Source organism: Astatotilapia calliptera, chromosome 11 (assembly GCF_964374335.1).
Source record: "Astatotilapia calliptera chromosome 11, fAstCal68.1, whole genome shotgun sequence".
Lineage (NCBI taxonomy): Eukaryota > Metazoa > Chordata > Actinopteri > Cichliformes > Cichlidae > Astatotilapia > Astatotilapia calliptera.
This window is the reverse complement of record NC_137432.1, coordinates 14,359,252-14,379,397: the sequence shown is the minus strand read 5'-3', so window position 1 is coordinate 14,379,397 and position 20,146 is coordinate 14,359,252. Positions and strand designations below refer to the sequence as shown.

General features: G+C 40.2%; 1 protein-coding gene across 1 annotated transcript; it reads left to right on the top strand.

Moving 5' to 3' along the window:
- Window positions 1-599: 599 nt before the first annotated feature.
- LOC113032558 (sulfotransferase 2B1-like) lies at window positions 600-17,579 on the top strand. Its single transcript, XM_026185544.2, has 6 exons — window positions 600-817; window positions 7,829-8,037; window positions 8,126-8,252; window positions 8,367-8,461; window positions 16,648-16,828; window positions 17,019-17,579. The coding sequence occupies exons 1-6, from the start codon at window positions 676-678 to the stop codon at window positions 17,132-17,134; spliced, it is 870 nt and encodes a 289-aa protein (XP_026041329.2). The 5' UTR covers window positions 600-675; the 3' UTR covers window positions 17,135-17,579.
- Window positions 17,580-20,146: the final 2,567 nt, after the last annotated feature.

The window sequence follows — 20,146 nt, the reverse complement described above, 5'->3', positions numbered from 1 at the left end:
AGGATAAAATGCAGTTTCAAAGCAAATCAATTCATTTTCAAAATATAAAATTCAATTTCAATTTAGTGATGATCATTTTCAAACCATAAATTCAATTTCAAATTAGACTAATTCAAATTCAGTTTTCAAAAGCATTTATTCAAGTTACAATTCAGATTCAATCGGAGCAATTCAAATTCAAATTGAACTTATTCAAATTCAGTTTCTGATGGCACAGATTTCTGCCCATAATAGTGCCCCTGTATTGACCTGATATTAATATATATATATATATATATATATATATATATATATATATATATATATATATATATATATATATATATATATATATATATATATTGCTGTATCGAACAAAACCTAATTGTAAATCAGGCGCCATACAGAAAATCACGTGCTGCCTTCACGTTACCCTGTAAAATCTGGCTATTACTTTATTCGACATGATTGTGGGACAGTTAATTGCTATTAGTCTGAATAGTAATTTTGAGGTCATAAGTAACATAATAAATAACTTTGGAGATGTTTAAGGAATCAAGCACTGGGCACGAGGAAAGTAAATATTTACTGTTTGATTTGCATTTTCGCCTCCTCTGTGATTTCCCACCGTGCGTGAACGTGGCGGGGAAGTACGACGGTTACTGACAGCTACACTTTCTCTGCATACTTCGAAAAATGTCGATTTCCGAGGAGATGTACCTGCACTATCACGGACTGATTGTGCCCAAGGAAACTCACTCTTATGAGAGTTTGGAGTTTGCTCAGGGATTCAAGTTTGAAGACGACGACGTCCTGGCTGTTACCTACCCGAAGTCAGGTGAGAGCTTCTGTAAAACACTCAAGCGGCTTTTACTTCACAGAAAACTGATGACTAAACCTTTGTGATGGTAGAATTTGATGATAGACGCTGCACCTGCGCATTTATCTGTGTAAGTGGTGTCAGACAGAGCACGCAGAGTCTGCGGGTGAGGGTGAAAATAAATGAGGTTCGCGAGTGAATTGTACGCCGTTGTTGTACAATACAACAGTTGTTGTACAGTACAACAGTTGTTCTGCCAAAAAGTGATTTCCGGTATTTGCCAAAAACTGATTGCTCGTATTTAAACTGCTATAAGTGTTGGCCTATAATATGTGAAACATATGTCAAATGCATCTAGGGTTGCCAACTCCCTGAAAAATAAATAAGGGACACCTCGTGGCCAGGGCCGGGCGACCCAGTTGTCTTCACCCTTCCCAGTGTGGTAGCTCTTTTTTTGTGTGTGAAATTATTTTTTAACCATTTGACTTGAACTTGATTTAAGCAGATGCATATTCTTTGTGATATGACCATATGGGAAACAAATGATCATTTAGCCATTTATTTTTAGCTCACAATGACAACATTAACACAGTAAAACAGGTCTCTTTCTTAAACAGAAGCCTGTCATGCTTAACTTTTGAGAATATAAGTAAATCTTTCTTTAAAAGAACTCTGTCCTACTTAACTTAAAATTATATAAATTAATAGAAAGCAATAGAACGAAAAATATTCTTGTAACAGTGCACATTTAGTGCATTTAGTACAGTTGGCTTCAGTTGAGGTATTATTTCAGCTTTTCTAATGCTAATCAGCTGCTCCTGTTTGTAAACCCACTTGTTCCCATGATTACGCATCTTAACTCATCATCATTATTCATCTATGTATTACTTGTATGTATTAGTCATCTATTTGTTGTAATCATCTATCCTTGCAGTTGTTTATTACACAAAATAAATTATATTATTACACTTCTGGCCACATAGCCCTGATATTCACTGCACATGCCCATATTAACCTTAACCAGAGGGTTTAAAAAAACAAACCAATGTTTACATACCATATCTGCCCTCTGCCATGGCCTGGCGGACAAAAAATTGGTAAAGGGTTCCCCGAGCTTTCATGCCCCTCATGTTCTTCATGTGCCCACCATTAGAAGCATGCCTATGGAAAAAGTGCGCCAGCACACAGTGCAGTGCGCTTTATAGTGCACTTTTCCAGCCAGGTGTTTTCCTTTTCCCATTCCTCCCTGTACTTTTGCAGCCTTTTTTTTTTCTTTCTCTGAGCGAACAAACATTGCTGCTCTAATGCTGGGCTCACACTGTGCGATTTTTGGCCCATTTTGAGCCGATTTTTGAGTCGTGCGACCGATTTGGTGATCAGCCCGATTTTGGCCTTCATCATGCGTCGTGTAGTATACGTGGGGTAACGAGAAGCGATTAACACCTCACGACCAGCTCCCGATCATCAATCGCTCGTGAGGGTGTCACCGCAGCTGCTCACGCGCAAACACGTAAACGTCGGTGAAAAAGACGTTGCAGCACAGCTGTGCAGCGTGTGATCTGGACACAAGCGATGGAGGCACAACTTGTAGAACTTTGGAAAGCTCATCCGAGCCTTTTCCATGTGGCATCACAAAATTATCACGACCACAACAACCGTGAAAATAGTTGGATTTACATTGCTGCTCAATCACAGCTGCCTGATCAATGTTTTTCATTAGCAATTTAGCAAAGTTGATGTGGTGGTGTGTCTGTGTGAGTGAAAGACAGAGAGAGTGAGCGACAGATTTTCTGTTATAACCTTCATTTTATGGACGCACAGTGTGCCGTCCGAGACTTGCACCGCAGTGTCGGCGTTTGTTCCCCTGTTGGCCATGCTTGTTGTTGTGGTCATCGGTTGTCTTCCGGTATTTTCTCCGTAAGCGACCTTTCCTCAACCAATGAGATGAGCGGTAATCTGACTTGTCATACTCGAATTGTCATAAGTGTGCTGTCAGCTCATTGGTCACAAAGCAGGAGAGGGGCTGGGAATTATGTTTTCAAACAAAGTGTTAATTCCATTAAAAGTTATAGACTACTTTTGATTCTCACTGTATTACGGGACAAAGTGCGTCCCTTATTAGCTCAATACGGGACGTGTACTTTTGTTTCTAAATACGGGACGATTCCGTTTTTTAAGGGACGGTTGGCAACCCTAAATGCATCCCTTATGGATGACATAAAGTCATCTTGAGCCACAAACAACATTAGTGTAAGAAGGTAGAAGCCGCAATCAGTTTTTGGCAGTGACTTTTACGTAACCTTTATTTATGCAGTTAAAAAAATGTCATTAACATTAAAAATGTCTTTTGTGAGAGTAAGCTGGCCAAGAGGACAACAGAAATGGCAGCAAATATTACAATAGTTCTGTAAAAATATTTTAAGTGGGGATAAACGACCAAATTGGTTATAATGTAAGTACAATAACACAGAGTTGTAAAGATACTTGAAAAACAGATAATTTTTTTATTCTATATATAACCCCTTTGTAAACCCTGTTCACCGAAGTCTGTTTACGAACATACGTAAAGATATTACACATAAAAAATACACGGAAACATTGGAAATCAGTTTTTGGCAGGCAATCACTTTTTGGCACAACACCGTCCTTGAACAGTTTGCTGCTCAACCTGAATGTTTACTATTACCAGTTTGCCTTTGAAGGCTAGAGACTGCATAAACCTATATATGTGGTTAAGTAAGCCTAGATACTGTGCACTATGCAAGAGTTATGCAAAGTTTTTCCAGTCACTCCAAAGCCGTGTGTCAACTGTTATGATATTGTGAAAAATGATGCAAATGGCTGTGGTGAACATGTACTTCAAGAAGAGGGAGGAACATAGAGGGATGTATAAAAGTGTATAAAATGTGCAGTTTGAAGGAAATGGGAGTCTGCAAGGTAGTGGCAGGTGAGAATGTAGCTAGGCAGATGAGTCGCTGAAGTTGAAGAGCAAAGAATGTTGCACAGAGTTCAGAGAGGATTTAAGATAGCTCTGGGTGGAAGGCAAGGGTTATCAGATGTCTGGGAAAACTGCGCAGAATGTATCCTCTGGATAGTTTCCAAACAACAAGTAGACTTGTTGTGAAAAGAAGAACTACAGGAAAGTATCCAAAGTGAAGAAAGACCTGAGTACTGGGAGCTTGTCATACAGCAAAGAGAGCGCTTATGAAAGGAAATGGTTTATAATGAGTTGTATGTGAGGCTGCACACTAAGAAAAGAAAATGGGGCTTGTAACAACTGGCTAGTCAAGACAAGGTAGAAAGGATGTCCAGCAGATTAGCGTGGTTAATGATAGAGATGAAATATACCAACAAGTGAAAAGAGTGTGTTGAGATGATGGAAAGCACTGCACCTGGCAGTCATGTGTGTGTATGATGTGCAGGATCTTTAATTGGAGAGCAGTTACAAACTGTGCTCACATTTACTAAGACCGATTTTCATAAGCGTTCCTGATACTAAGCACCGGTTCCCACTATTGTTTCTGTTAACCCGTTATGCAGTTATACTTGAAGACCTGGGCCCTATTTCAGGAAGCCAGTTTAGAAAACTCAGAGTGAAAAACGATACTCAGGGTTGAGTAACCCCGAACTGTCCAACTCGGAATATTCGGTTTCAGAAAGGCTGATAACAATTAGTTCAATCAACGCGGAGTTGCTTTAACCCCAAGTTAAACGCGCGCACAAGGATACATAAAGCCCTGATTAGTGGAGCACAGATTAAGCGAGTCACCATGGAGACGGAGGGAAAGAAGGCGCGGTCAATGTATTTTACAGCACTTGAGGCCGAAATTCTGATGGCAGCATATGCCGATAACATGCAAATTTTGCGGAAAAAAAGTAACACAGCCTCAGCTGCAAAAGAAAGGGAGCATGCATGGCAAAACATAGCCGACAGAGTCAATGCGTGAGTGTTAATTTAAACATTGATCTAGGGATTTCCACCCATTTAACACGTTATTTTATTATATTTTATTTTATTTTATATTTTATACATTTTATTTTGTGATGTGACGTGAGCGCAGGTGCAACCCAACAGGCCCCAAACGTTCCTGGCAGCAAGTAAAAATGAAATATAAAAATATAGTCCAAACAGGTAAGGTGTAATTGTATTATGAGCCATAGTGCTTGGTCTGTTTGTCCGATGTAAATCAATTGCAGTTAGAGGCTACATTAATTTCCCCTCTGTAAGCACTTATTGAAATTATCTGAGCACATTACAATTACATATTTGCTTACTCTGTATGCTCAAATGTGACCCGTTATAGCCAACAGAAAAAAAGGCCCGAAAAACAGGTGGAGGTCGTCCACCACCACCACTCACAGAGGCTGAGCAGTTGGCTTCCATATTTGTGATAATGTTGGCAGCATCACATATGATCTTCACAGTGCAGAGAACACAAATTAGCATCCATTACTATAATAAATAATTTGTTAGTTTGAAATGCTACAGGGAGCTATGTACCTGTACATTAATGCTGTGGAAAGACTTCCTGTTCACATAGTCTCCTTCATTTACTGAAGGAGCAATGATTGGAATGTGAGTGCCATCTATACAGCCAATCACGCCTGGGAACCGTGAGAATAAATGTAAAATTTAAGTAGTAGTTCAAGTATCACCACATCATGAATTAAGTTCATCCTGCTACCTGCAATTTTGTGGCATCCCTCTTTGATAAATCTTGTGGGTCTATGACCGGGGAACACCACAAACGAGTACAGGAGACGTTTCAGTGCAACTGTAACATTCCTGACTGCCCGACAGACGGTAGCCTTGGAAACGTGCTCAGCGTCACCAATATTATACAGAAAGCTCCCGTTTGCAAAAAACCGAAGTGCAATACAAATAATATGTACAGAACTGAGAGGATGTCCGCGATGTGTCACATGAGCAATATTAGGCCTGAGGATGTTATTCAAATAAATTATAGATTGTGCTGAAAAACGGTGACGTTCACACAGAAAATCATCAGGAAATGATAAAATGTCCAAACGCGCTCTAATCACTCTCTCCCGGCGGAAAGCTCTGTGGAGAATTTGGGCTTCAACATCTACTGGCTCTTCAAGGAAGGGGCATGCCATGTCTGACACTTCCTACAGTCAGGTTTCTGACAAAGAGGCGGAGAAGGTCAGGGTTAGTTGAAGTAAACCTGCTAGGGGGCAGGTTAGCTTCACGGAGTGTGTCGTCATAGTAACTCACTCAGAATCAGTGTTGGGTAAGTTACTTTAAAATAGTAACTTAGTTACATTACTAGTTACTTCTCTCAAAAGTAACTCAGTTACTTAAAGTTACTCGTTACTTTCAAAGTAACTAGTTACTAGGGAAAGTAACTTTGGTTTTACTCAGAATTCTCTTGTTAATGTGTTTCTTCCATAACTTTGCCAGTCTTCTAGCTTGCTTACTTGCCACAAGTGCACTGTGCCACCTACCAATAGAAAGGAAAAGATAATGTGCACATTTCCACGAGAGAAATCCCACGCCTGGACCGTCATTGACTGCTGCCATGATTCTAGCCTACGTCACAGCGTCATGCGCGCCTTTTACATCCAACACAAAAACTGCAGTCGTGGTGCTTTCGATTGTACTCAGAACTCGGAAATTCTGCCTTCTGAATACGAAGATGTAGGTAACACCAGACTGCAGATGAGCTGCATACAGGGCTGGACTGGGACAGAAAATTGGCCCGGGCATTTTGACTAGAGACCGGCCCACCATTATAGGAAAAATCATAAAGCCTTTGAATGAAAATAAACACTGTTGTGACAGTGATGTTCACTGTTTTGATGGTATATATGCATCAATCTATCAATCGTTTGTTGTAAGATTCAGATAATTATTTTTTAAAAGCTAGACATTTTAAATGGGAATAAGAAAGAAAAGTATTTCCTTGTGCCCCCCTCTCCCTGTTAATGCCCTACCTGCCCCCTTGGCCACACTTTGCTAGATCCGCCCCTGCACAGTTACCAGCTGTCAGCTACTTAGAAAAGGATCCTGGGGTTATTTGTCTCTCAGAAACAGTTCATAACTTCCCTTCAACTCATTCATGTCACCTAAAAGGTAAACCTGTTTCTCCATCACCTGCTCAGCTCTGATGATTCAGTAAGGACATCTCCTGGTTTCATCTTCATGTTTCCCTCTCACCAGATAACCAAACTGATATCATGACCAGCAGCTTTACAGCTGTGGCTCCAGCAAACATCAGCCGATATTAGAAATTAATATTAAATAAATTCTAACAATAGCTGATCAAGCTTAAACGTGCTGCTGTTGTTTAGCGCGACATCCGCTGGTTTCCTCTTTTGGCGCAAAGTGAGCGATAAACAAACAAGAGAGAAAAGCCGATCAGCTGATCATTGATCAGTTTTCATGATTGAAGTAGAAACAGGAGAGGGAAGAAGAGGCAGCTGTGCAGCGTAAAGACACAGAATAACTCCAGCTTTGTGCCTTTTTCATTGTAGCTGAATTACGGGACAAACTGTTCCTTTTCACCTCAATAAGAAACGCGTAATATTTCTCTGAATACCAGACGGGACGGTTGGCAACTCTAATAACTTATGAACAAAATAAAGTTCAACATCAGTATCATAGCACCACCCAGCTGTATAGAAACTCCGTCATGCTAGCTAGCACGCAGTACGGAAAAAGTCAGAATAACGAAAATAAACTCCACCTAAACTTGGTTCATATCTGACCCAGAGAGACTGCAGGTCAGAACTTCTTACCTGAAGTTCAGTTCACACTTGGACCGGCGGCCGCCTCGGGTCTCTTTTCCTTCTGCGTCCTCTTTCCATCCTCCACCTGCTGCCCTCCACCACTTGCTAATGTTACTGAATCTGTGGAAGCTCCATAGCCACCACACGAAGTAACGAGTAACGAGCCTATTTAAATCCCAGTAATGACAAACTGTGTTCAATGGCATTGTTTCTCAGAAGGGTTCCTGAGCCCGGGCATAGTTTCCAATACAGATTGTTATTTCACTGTTATTTCTTCAGGTACAATCTGGATGCAGGAGATCCTCCCACTGGTGCTGAATGGGGGGGATCTGACCCCCATCCATACCATTCCTAACTGGGAGAGAGTCCCATGGCTAGAAGAGAAACAACTGGCACGGGTGGTGGATAAGCTGGCATCTCCACGGGCACTGGTCTCACATTTTCCATACAGCCTCATACCCCCTTCCTTCTGTGCCTCCAAAGCAAAGGTAATGACTCTGTGTGATATTCCCAATTCATTCCTGATTATATAAGAGACTTTACACTCATTATGTTTTTGCACTCTTTCTGCTGTAGGTGATCTACGTCATGAGGAACCCAAAGGACATCATGGTGTCTTCATACTACTTCCACCAGATGGCTGGCTTCCTTGAGGATCCAGGAACCTTTGATGAGTTCATGGATAAATTTCTTGAGGGCAAAGGTCAGAGATCACATATGCACAAGAGGAGACATGCAAGAAAATCAATATTTGCAAGTTCTATCACAATAGTGGTTGGATCTGTAACTGGTCAGCCAATGTCTGCTTCATTTGCAGTGATGTTTGGAAAATGGACAGACCACATGAAGAGTTGGAGAAACAGTGAACTGGGAGACAGAATAATGTACATTACATATGAAGAAATGGCTCAGGTAAAACACTTCCAATGTTTTCACTGAAAGGAAAGTATTTCATGTGAGGTTTTTTTTTTTTCTTGACTAAACTACCAGACACAGTGTCTCATAGTGCACCGCATTGTCAGTGTGTGCGTGCACACTATGAGAGACAGGTGTAACAGAGAGCTGCCATTACCTGCACAGAATAAATATTTTAACTCACACTTTCTCTTGTTATATTTTCAATTGTCATATTCTGCATTGAAGTAAACAGAAAGTAATTGGAGGACTGTTGAAACTTTTATTCATTATCAGGTCATCAGCTGAATTACATGAGCAGCTGTTGTTAGCTGTGTGTGTATTTGTGGGTGCGGTTGTCTTGCTCAACTTCAGCCTGCACCTCGTCACTACGGCATTCGCCTACACTATACAAGTAAAGAAAGCGATCTATATCAATATACTAGAGCTGGGCGATATGAGATTTTTTCATATCACGATATGTTTTTTTCATTTCAGGCAATAACGATATCTATCACGATATAAGCCAAATAACTATATTTGTTAGATTTAAATGTGCCGTTGCTCACAAGTAAAATGTGAAATAATCAGCAGCTTGTTTTGATTTAAATATTTATTTCCCATAATAAGTTCAACAGGGTAGATGTACTAAAGGAACATGAGACTTTTTCAGATAAATAAAGGCAAATATTGCAAACTACACAAAAGGCAGCCGCTAAAGCGTTTAAGTTTCAAAATAGAACAAACGAAACAGACTAAATTGTCAATTCCACTTAGAAACAAAATATTAATTCTAAAAATAAATCTTAGTTTGTTTTACAGAAGAACAGACAAAATTGACTAACTTTTGTCAATATCAAATAAACTGAGAACTAAAAGGAAATTCTCAATCTCTCCTTGTTGTATAGCTTAGCTTTTCAAACAGTTTTAACAGTTACTTTAGTCTGACAAAAGCCGAATGACGAATTAGTGCTTCCAGTCAGAGATTGAGCATGCACCGCTTTATTGCATTTCCAGACTTGCTTTTGGCACAATTTACAGTGCGCGCTACTCTGTTTTTTGTCAGACTTGAAATAGCCGAAATACCTTCACACTACGGAACTTCTATGGCTCTTCCGTTCGACAATCTCTCCGGCATTGGAGCCATCATCTATTTTCTCTTCGGTCACGCTCTCGGTTGATTTTTCTCTAGTCAGCACACTCATTTCCTCCGTTACCCGGGCGGCACGCCGGCTGGCTGCTTCCCAAAACAAATACACATGTGCGGCTTGGCACTTGTGCTGTACGTAACAAGTCACGTGACGTGACGCTGCGGCTGCGATTGGTTCGGCTCTGCGCTACTTAATTTGGATTGGCTGTTTTTTTTTTTGTTTTTTGTTTTTTTTTAAGAGGACAAGAGCGGTGAGGCCTATCGCAATAGTTTAATTTTTCTATCGAGAAAAAGTTATTTCGCAATACATATCGTTATCGTTCTATCGCCCAGCTCTACAATATACAAATCTGTTGGTTAAATAACATGAATTTTTGCAAACATAAATCATAGTAGTCAGCTAGAACATCATAGAAAGAAATAGTTTTTTCAGCCTTTTACTCACCTCTGCTGCTTCCTGGTTGCAATGTTATGATCGGGGAAGATTGTGCCCCAGGCAGTGTTGGGAAGGTTACTTTTAAAATGTATTCCACTACAGATTACAGAATACATGCCCCAAAATGTATTTTGTAATGTATTCCGTTACGTTACTCAATGAGAGTAATGTATTCTGAATACTTTGGATTACTTAATATATTATCATGCTTTTTACAACTGCATGAATGTACTGTTGCTGTGTGATTTATTACTATTACTGAAGGTCCGTGGCTCCGAACCGTAGTAAAGGGACCTCTGGCTAATACGTCGGTTCCGAGTCGGGCTCGTAGCCGAAAAATAGAGACAGAGAGAAGCGTTGAAAGGCTGCTCCAACGGAACTTATTGTTTCAGAGGAAAACACGAACACAGTGTACACTCGAGTCTTAATAGCTTACTTACAACTGGGCTCGTCAGGCACTCTTCTTGGCTGCAGTGGTTATTATTGTTTCTGCTCTGTGAAAGCTCGTACTTTTCCACTCACATTTTTCTCCCTCCTTCGCTCACAGACACATAACAGGTATGGCAGTCCATTCTCCCTGCAGCACGGACTACACTGCCATAAGGCTACATTCTTTAGGCCAATTAGCTTAGCACGAGAACAACAACAACAAAAAAGCGCTCTCTAACCCAGGAAACACACAGTCGCAGAGAGAGCGCGTCACCATGGCAACCGTAACGCTGCCGCCTGGAACAACAGAACATAGCTGTCAAACAAAACCCAAACAGTCCTGACCCGCCACAATATGAAACAGGGAAGTACCGCCGTGTAATCCATTTATTTCAACAAAGTAACTGTATTCTAAATACCACCTTTTTAAACGGTAACTGTAACGGAATACATTTACTCATATTTTGTATTTTAAATACGTAACGGTGGTACATGTATTCCGTTACTCCCCAACACTGGCCCCAGGACCCGCAAACAATTTATTTGTTCCGGGAGGAGAGTAAGGCACGAGTATAGGGTATGGGAATTTATTTATTCATTCATTCATATTTATAATAGGATTATTGTTGGTTATTATTTTAAATGTGGCCTAAGTTGGAAATGTTTGTAAATAGTGTATTTTTATAAATATTTCTGTGTTACAATGCAATTTCTTTTGTATCATCTATAGTCCTGAGTGAAACCTGCAGAATGGAATATGCTGTGAGGTTATTTAAACCCATCTATTCCATTCAGTCAAAGACTCTTTGGTTCTTATGTTGGATGTCTGCTTCCATGGCCACTCGACCAAGCTGACAACTGTGTTTTTAAAAATTGTTACTTACCTACATCTATATTGTGTTTTGAGTAGGGGTGGGACTCAATTAAAAGAAAGTTAATCTAATTAACTAGAGGTTTTGTAATTAATGAATTAATCTTGATTAATCACATTTAATCGCACAAGCAAATGTGCCTCAAAGCGCAAATGTTTTTTTTGATTTAAAAGGGTTTTAGTGGGCGACAGAATAAATAATAGACATGGTCATGAAAATTGTAAACTCAAGCTCTTAATTTCTGGGGGAAAAAAAAAATTAAACTGCATTTCAATTCAAAACAGAGAAGCAAAAATAATATCTCTGGCCAAAATTGGGCAGACTTTAAAATAAAATACTGTTATAAGTACATTTTCAAAATGGTATTGTCTTTCAATAATAATGATAAAAATTTCAACATAACGTGCAGTTTTTCTTCTTAAAAAAATAAAGCAGAAATATAAAAGGTTATTTGACCAGTTTCACCTTTAAACTGTGAGTAACCTTAGCCAAAATTATTTTGTACATTCCGCTAAAACAGTGTGATCATCGACTATTTTAGTGCAAAAAATAACAAACCCATTGGACTCACAATACCTACGTACTCCATACTGTCTGTGTCTTTTAACCAGTTACTTAGACAAAGTAACTGTGCTTTTATCTGTTTTTATCTTGTAAGGTATGAAGATTCATGTGCTTTGTGCTGAGGTGTTTTTTTCTGTTCTCAAACTGCTCTCCTCTCAGGAGCTCAGTCTGCTTTTCTCCTCCTCTCCCCTCATGTATTGTGCATTTCATTGTTTTTCTTATCATCCTTTGGGAAGACAGCTCTCTGATGTGATCTCCCAATGTGATGTTTTTGCAGTGTATATAGTTAGAAGGGGACCCATTTCACTGCAGGTAACATGTACATGAAACATTGCAAGTGACAGGTAAATGCATAACCATCATCATCATCGCTTCCAGGCCAGGCCAGACAGCTGTGGGTGGGTCTCTGCTCGACTGGACCACCACTGCAGTGGGGAGTCTGTCTCGCTGATGATGGATTCTGCTCTGTACAAACTCAGAGCCCTGTTGCACAGGGCATCCTCATCTCAATCAGAGTCTGAAGACAAAGAAGAGAGGAGGAGGCCCATTGTCTTTGCTGCCTCCTTTGTGGTGGCATCTTTACGCTATTCCTGCAGCAGGGCTTCAAGGCTGGTCCAAAACTCTTCTCGCTCTCCGCTTGCAAGATGCTTTAAATCCTTAAAGCGTGGGTCAAGCACAGTAGCTATCTTGAGCCACTGATGGTTGAGTGTAGCTACACGCTGGGATAGGTCCTTTGTGAAGGCAGTCTTAAATTTCACCATGTAGTTTGAGTTATCATTGGAGACCTCCATGGTGTGACGCAGGTGGCAGAAAGCAGGTAAAACCACGGAATATAAGACATATGGCTCACCTCCAAGAAGCTCAGTCACAAACCTGTAGTAGACAGTTCAAGAAAATAATGTCCTAAATTCTTTGTTTAATGCTACCGCATCCGGGGCAGCCGATGCGCCAGTATTGGGGAACAAGGATGCTGGTGAGAAGTGGGCTACTGGCCGAAGGAACCGAAACATCATCACACCGAAAGTGGAAATACAAATTTGAAATCATTGCCAGAACTACTGAACTGCAAAATCGACATCAGAGCTTTATCCAAATTATGACTCACAGGATCAGGGCAGACGGTCGTCAAACCATCACTCAACGATGACCAGATGGCACTCTACTACTCGGGTGGAGAAAAACGAAAAGCAGGAGTTGGCTTCATGGTTGCCCGTCGCACAGTCAAGAGTGTTGTCTCATTCCAGCCAATCTCCAATCGCCTTGTAGTGCTCACCATCAACGGTAGCATCAAAACCCACCTCATTACCATCTACACACCAACCGAGACAAATCCAGACCCGGCCAAGAACAATTTCTATAACCAACTACAACACACGTTGGATTCAATCGGACTGGGTGGGAGAGCACGGGGTCGGGTCATTTTGGACATGGTGTAATGAACAACAACGGTTTGCGCCTCTTGTCCTTCGCCAACACCAACAACTTCATCATCGGAAAAACACCCAATTTTAACATCCAAAGAAACATCAACTCACATGGCAAAATCCAACAGGTGATGACTCAGCGATGTTGGATTACATCCTGATTGACTCCTGTTTCCGTGATAAATCTTCTACTACAAAGAGCCAAATGCAAATCGCACCCATTGGCAAAGCCCAACTGGAAATGCCTGTCAGATCCCGCTTACAAGGCAGAATTTCAAATAGCATTATCCAGCCATTTTGCTGCATTGGTGCCATCCGAAGATGTCAACGTCAAAGAGCAACAAGTTTTGGACGTCATCATGGAAAGCGCCAAAGACCTGTGCCATCCCACACGCTGCCGAACACAGCCGTAGATATCCGACGAATGTCTCGATATGGTAGATGAAGCGAAATATGTGAAGCTGGTCGACTTTAAACGATATCGTCAGCTCAACAAGGACGTCTGACGCCGATTGAAGGAAGAACGCGAGGCTTACTGGAACCAAGTAGTGGCTGACTTGGAGGAAGTGGCCTCAAAGCATGAGTGCCACACCATTTATCGAATGCTCTGATGCCTGAGTAGAAAAACCAAATCAACAAATGACAACATCTGAAAGGCTGATGGCACCTTTGTATGATCATCAACTGAGCGGTTACAGTGCTGGACGGAGCCACAAGGACCACCAGCAGAGCCGCCACCCATCGAAGCACCAGAGACCCCGATGGTCCGATGATGAGTCAACCCTGGCAAAGGTGAAGACAGCCATCGGGACTTTGAAAAATGGAAAAGCGCTTGGTGTGGATGCAATTACAGCGGAATCGATCAAGGCTGGCGGTGATGTTCTTCTCCAACAAGTGCACCTTCTTCCGCAAAAAAATGTGGCGCACAGAGACGATTCCAAGAACATGGGAGAAGGCCATCATTATCCCAATCTTCAAGAAAGGCAACAACCAAGAATGCCAAAACGAATGCGGCATCAGTCTGCTCTTGATCAGTGGAAAAGTCTTCATGAAAGTAATTCAATCATGCCTGCAGAAACATCGCGAACAAACGAATCGCAAAGAGCAAGCCGGCTTCAGATCTCACCGCGGGTCCTGTGACCAGATGTTCAGTATTTGCCAGGTGAGGAGCAAATTTTATGTGGGAAACGGACGGTCATCATCTTTATTGACTTTCAGCCTACATTCGACTGCATCGATTGGGCAACACTTTGGATGACACTGGAGACTGAGCACATCCCACCGAAAGTAATTAAGCTCCTACAGGAAAATTAGAACGGATCATTGAGCCAAATTCGCATCCGAAACAAGCAGTCGACTGAATTCGCCATCCGCACAGGAGTCACCTTACTGCTGCTCTTCAACATCATGGTTTACACCATCATTTGACCGTGTAGTAACATCCTGTGTGAGTGGCTCTTTCTGTTGCTCCAGTCTTGTTTGCTCCTGGTGTAGTTCCTCCATATTAGCAGGGGTGTCTGTAATGCATCTCATTTTGCTTCCCTTTCAATATCATAAGGCTGTTCAATTTTACTTGAAATAGTCTTTCGGCACAGCAGTTGAAAGTTGGATCACCTGATGCTAACTGTAGCACATTTTCTAACCCCCTATCTTCTACCACTGATAGTAGTCTACAGTCCAGAGCAATCCTTTTATGCGAGAGTTGGTAAGTTTGTCCAATATTGGCTTACTAATTTTGGTTCTGGGGCCAGTCATTTCATCAAATTTGGACTGTTCATATGTTTTATTGTCACTGCCAGTGCTAGGTTCTGTGCCTCCTGCAACATGTTTTGAATTTGGATGGTATCGTAAGGTTGAGGTGCTTCGGTGGTATGGAAACTCCTTTTTGGACAGCTTGCACAAAACCATGCTTTTATCAAGGCTTCTGTCAGGTAGTCTTTTGAAATGAAATTTGCCTCCGATCAGTCCTAACAATGCGCGTTCTTCTTCTCCCTTTTTGTACATCTGATGTGTGCATTAGTGTAGTTGGTATTCCAGGAAATTGTGCATTGACAAAAGTTCCCCTTTGCTTGAAATGCAAAGTGTGATTAAATGCGTTATTTTTTATTTAAATTATATTAATAAATTATTTTACATGTTTAAATTCCCATCCCTAGTTTTGAGACACAATTTCCCACATATTTTGATGCTCCACCTAAAGGCCCGAGTGCACCAATGTTCCCTCTAAGCTGCGCACATGCACAATTGCGCACTGCTGGCACGGTCTCTGCGCACAGAAAATCTGTGTTGTGCACAAAAAAAAATCTAACCTGAATTGAAATTAAAATTAAAACTTTAACAATTCTGTTTTGCAGTGTTAGTCAGTGAGTGACTGGCTGCTCCTGTATGGGATTAGAACGATGCCACCGTATTCCATAGTCCAGCCAATAATGCCATTTACATTCGCAGCTAATCAATGTGGTTGACAGGCTATGACAGCGTCCTTATGTGCCGACACCGGTGTTTTAGCTAGCAAAGCGGCGTGGCTTATGTGGAGTGAAGCCACATTAATGACAACGTGTACAACCATTGGAGATGTGAGCAGGACAGACGAAACAATTGACGGAAAAAGTGTGGACTTTATACCAGTTTTTAAATTGTGTTGATAGGCCACCTAAAACCAGAGTTATGATAAAAAGATATGCAATGTTTGGTTTTCTTCCTGAATACTATTGGTCATTATATACTGTATTTTGCAAACAGAGAATTACAGGACTCTCTCCCAGACCACAGACTCATACTCATAATTCAAGTCAGAGCTTTATTTAAAAAAGAAAGAAAGTTGTGTTTTCAAAATTGGAGTTAGAGTTATTTTCACTTCCAATAGTGTTAACATACTAAACAGGTCATGAACAAGATTTTTTTTTTTTTCAAATTTTCATTGTCAGTGTGCTGAAGCAGTTAATTAAAAGTAGTCTAACATAAATGCTTTAATTTGATTATTTTAATAAACCATGTAATTTGGATGGATTCGATGTTGGCGTGACCACAGTGCACACTTCTAATGTTGCTCACAGTGGTCCAAGGGACCGCGCAGGGAGTTTGTGTGTTCGCTCAGACACATGAAAAATTAGAGGGAACATTGGAGTGCACCCTCCACATTTGTCACTTTGAGCAAAACAAACCCAGACTTATGTCTTGCCAAAACTTGAAATTGTGACTTAAACTATTCAAACCCCTGACCTTTCAAAGTTTGCTCATGAAATGACTTTAGAATAAGTTTTCAATAAAAGCCAAATTTAAAAAAACACTGACTGTTTCACATTATATAACGAGCGTGTTTCTTCCAGGACCTGCCTGCGGCTCTCAGGCGTATTTCTGATTTCCTGGGCTGCAATCTGACTGAAGAAGTAATTCAGAAGGTAGCAGAGCATTGTTCTTTCAAGAGCATGCAGAACAACAACATGTCCAACTTCAGTCTGATCCCCAAGGTGTACATGGACCATGACAAATCTCCTTTCCTAAGAAAAGGTGAGTTTCCATATCCCATTATGACACATCTGACTGGGTTGAAAAATTAGTGATATTGAACACAACACACCAACTTGGACGCGTTTGTTATCAAAGATGTCTTTTCAGAGTTTCTTCCATGGTCAATTTCTGTTCTCATCAGGTGTTTTTATGTTTATGTGACTCTTTGCATGCGTGTTTTTGTTGTCAGGCAATGCTGGAGACTGGAAAAACCACTTCAGCTCAGAGCAACTGACCCGATTCACCTCTGTGATTTCCAAAGAGCTGGAAGGTGAGAGCTTCTCTCTGCCATGGAGCTTGGATTGACCACCATCTGAAATAGTGAGATGGAGAGATCAGGAGTGGTAAAGACAAAATCGAGACCTATATCGCGAGTAATGTTATATTTCTTATAGGAGGCACATCTAGTATACATAGAGCTGCCCCAAAAAAACAAAAGAGTGCATCGACCAGCACAACAAATTTTGGATCCTTCGCTCTGATTTAGCGGTGAGTGCAGCGCATGCCGTTGTGAAAGGGCCTTTATGCTCCGCAGTGTGACTCACAGGTCCCAGGTCAGCCCTGACTTTGTGTTAGGTAATACTAAAGTAATAATGGGATTTCTGGTATATCACAGCTTTATCCTTTCAACAGCTACCGGAAGTTAAGGGACCTAGCTTATAATGAATATTCATATGGAAATCCTCCAGCTTCAAACTATATTACCCTTCCAGGACCTGCAGCTCAGCAAAGCACCCCTTCGACAGCCCAACCCATCTGTCTCTGATTGGATTGTTAAATTTGTGATTGACCTGACATTGACCAATCAGCTGAAAGGAAGAAGAATTTGGTCAAAATTTTTAAGTTTAATATATAGTTTTTTGCTTTGCATCTGTAACCAGACCTTAAAAAACAAATTTGTAATGTGTAAATATTTTTTTACAAATACAAATCTCTTTTACATTGACACAAATTCTCTTCCATAGATGCACAAACATAAAATTTTCAGATATTTGGTTTACAGGTTACAAAACTCAGTTCACAACTATGCTGTCTGATTTACAAAATATTCGTACTTGTAAAATATTTATAATAAATATTTTAAAATATTTATAACCACAATTTGAGCCCATAAACTAGTGCCATGAACTAGTGGTAAAAAACTAAATTGCCGCAAAATGACGTCACTTCCGGTTTCGAACAGGTCATGACGGACATGCGATAGTTCGCGCTGATGGATGTAGGAAGTGTTACAAACAGCTGATCGGATCGGCAAAGCGTGTTTCTGTAATATTATGTTTTTGTTGCTACAAGTGCTTTTTATGCAGTTTTTGCAAAGCTATATGTAGAAGGAAACTGTGACCTAGGGCAAGCTGATGGAATAAGATGTAAGTACAACTCCTCCGGTTTCATATGCAAAAAAAATTATTGCGCTAGCTTACGTGGTTGCAGTGCTACCGGGATTTAAAAATAGTTATGTAAAACGGAGCGTGCCCGCTCCGACCGGCTTTAAAGGGTTAATATATATTGTTTTTTAGTGTGTAATACTTATTGCATGTTAACCTTGTATATGATTAACTTTTGCCATCTAGGACCTCCATATTCTGGATCTGCATGTATTTGACATTTAACTGGTACAATTTTTAAAGTTACTGAGCATAGCACATTCACGGCACAGTCCACATGTTTCTGCTAATACAAAGTTATGATACTGCAATCTTAATTAACATGGATGTAATGTTGTATTTAATTTGTTGTTGAGAATTTTAACAAGAAGATCAATAAAGTCATTAACAGTAACTTGTTGTCTTATTTACTTCTTTTATAGTTTTGATGAAATGGTAGTCAAATTTTAAATGCTAAACATCATATTGTTCTCCAGACGTATGATAGACACACAGGCTTGTTTTTATTTCAGCTGTAGCTGTAATAACAAGAATGATGGATGAATCTTTGAAAAGACACATTTCTGTTGGATTTTGTAAAAATAAGGCCTACAAATAAAGCTCCATTCCCCTATATCTGTAACGGGGTTGCTTTTTTTCTCTCATAATGAATCAAGCTACTTTAGCCACTCTGCATTCCTCTAATCTGATTTTCAAGCCTGTACATTATGTGTACATAGTGACTCAATGTGCTCTAATCACCACTTATATATTACAGAGCTGGAGCTTTTAGTCAGCAGGCGAGCTCACACAAGTTGATCCTTCTGGGATGTTGCAATGGTAGACTGAAAAAAAAGCTAGGATATTAGATATAAAAATGCTTTGCTAACTTTATGGAGCAAGTCAAAGCTTGAAAATGCCTTGCCTTTTTATGTTTTGGAGAAAAGTTATTTGCAAGCATATTCAACTTAAAATGCAACAGCTATGCAGATTTGAAGCTGCTAGCATATACAGGTGTGCTTACAGCAACATTTTATGATGAACTGTATCTTGGAGACAAATGCAAACACATTCCTACATGTCAGACCACAGGGGTTGGAAGCCCACACATTGGGTAGACTAAAGCAATTGTCTGTCTTAAATGAACCATATCCAACAAATGTTGCACCAAATCAGCCGTGGGCTTTCAGTAATAGTAATAAATCACACAGCAACAGTACATTCATGCAGTTGTAAAAAGCATGATAATATATTAAGTAATCCAAAGTATTCAGAATACGTTACTCTCATTGAGTAACGTAACGGAATACGTTACAAAATACATTTTGGGGCATGTATTCTGTAATCTGTAGTGGAATACATTTTAAAAGTAACCTTCCCAACACTGCATATACTACGTTATTAAGTTTGTGTTTAGGAATTCTGTCTTTGGGATGAAAGACAGAACTCCTATAATATTTAAAACTTTACTTTCTGTATTTTGAAAATACACACCATGCTTATATGAATCAAAATTTCAGTGAGTCTTCTGCAAAGAGTTAGCAGCCAGGAATGCTGCAAAAATCTGAAAGTAATCAAATTTGTATCTGGAACAAGCAAAGAATAACACATTCCTGAACTTTCACTCCAAATGCAGGATAACTTGTATTTCTTTATAAACTAAAGAACTACTGGTGTGAAACTTTTTCCATTACAGTTTTTCTCGATTGCTAAAACACATTTCTTGAAACTACGCCTCATATCCTCACAACAGTAAACACAAATCCATAACATCTCACTCAATTTCCCAAACATCCTATTTCCAGGTCAAAATGAAGCTCTACACTCAAAACTATTCACTCCTGCTGAAAAACCAAACTTTGCCCTCAGACATCAAACACAAGCCCTCAAAAACACACACACTACAACAGAGTTTTGCACACTGGTACAATTAATTCAAAACAATAGTTCCAAA

Coding starts and splice junctions, on each gene's coding strand:
- LOC113032558 (XM_026185544.2), top strand. CDS start 676: ATGTCGATTTCCGAGGAGATGTACCTGCACTATCACGGACTGATTGTG. Junction 8,462..16,647: donor CATATGAAGAAATGGCTCAG/GTAAAACACTTC, acceptor TGTTTCTTCCAG/GACCTGCCTGCGGCTCTCAG. Junction 16,829..17,018: donor ATCTCCTTTCCTAAGAAAAG/GTGAGTTTCCAT, acceptor TTTTGTTGTCAG/GCAATGCTGGAGACTGGAAA.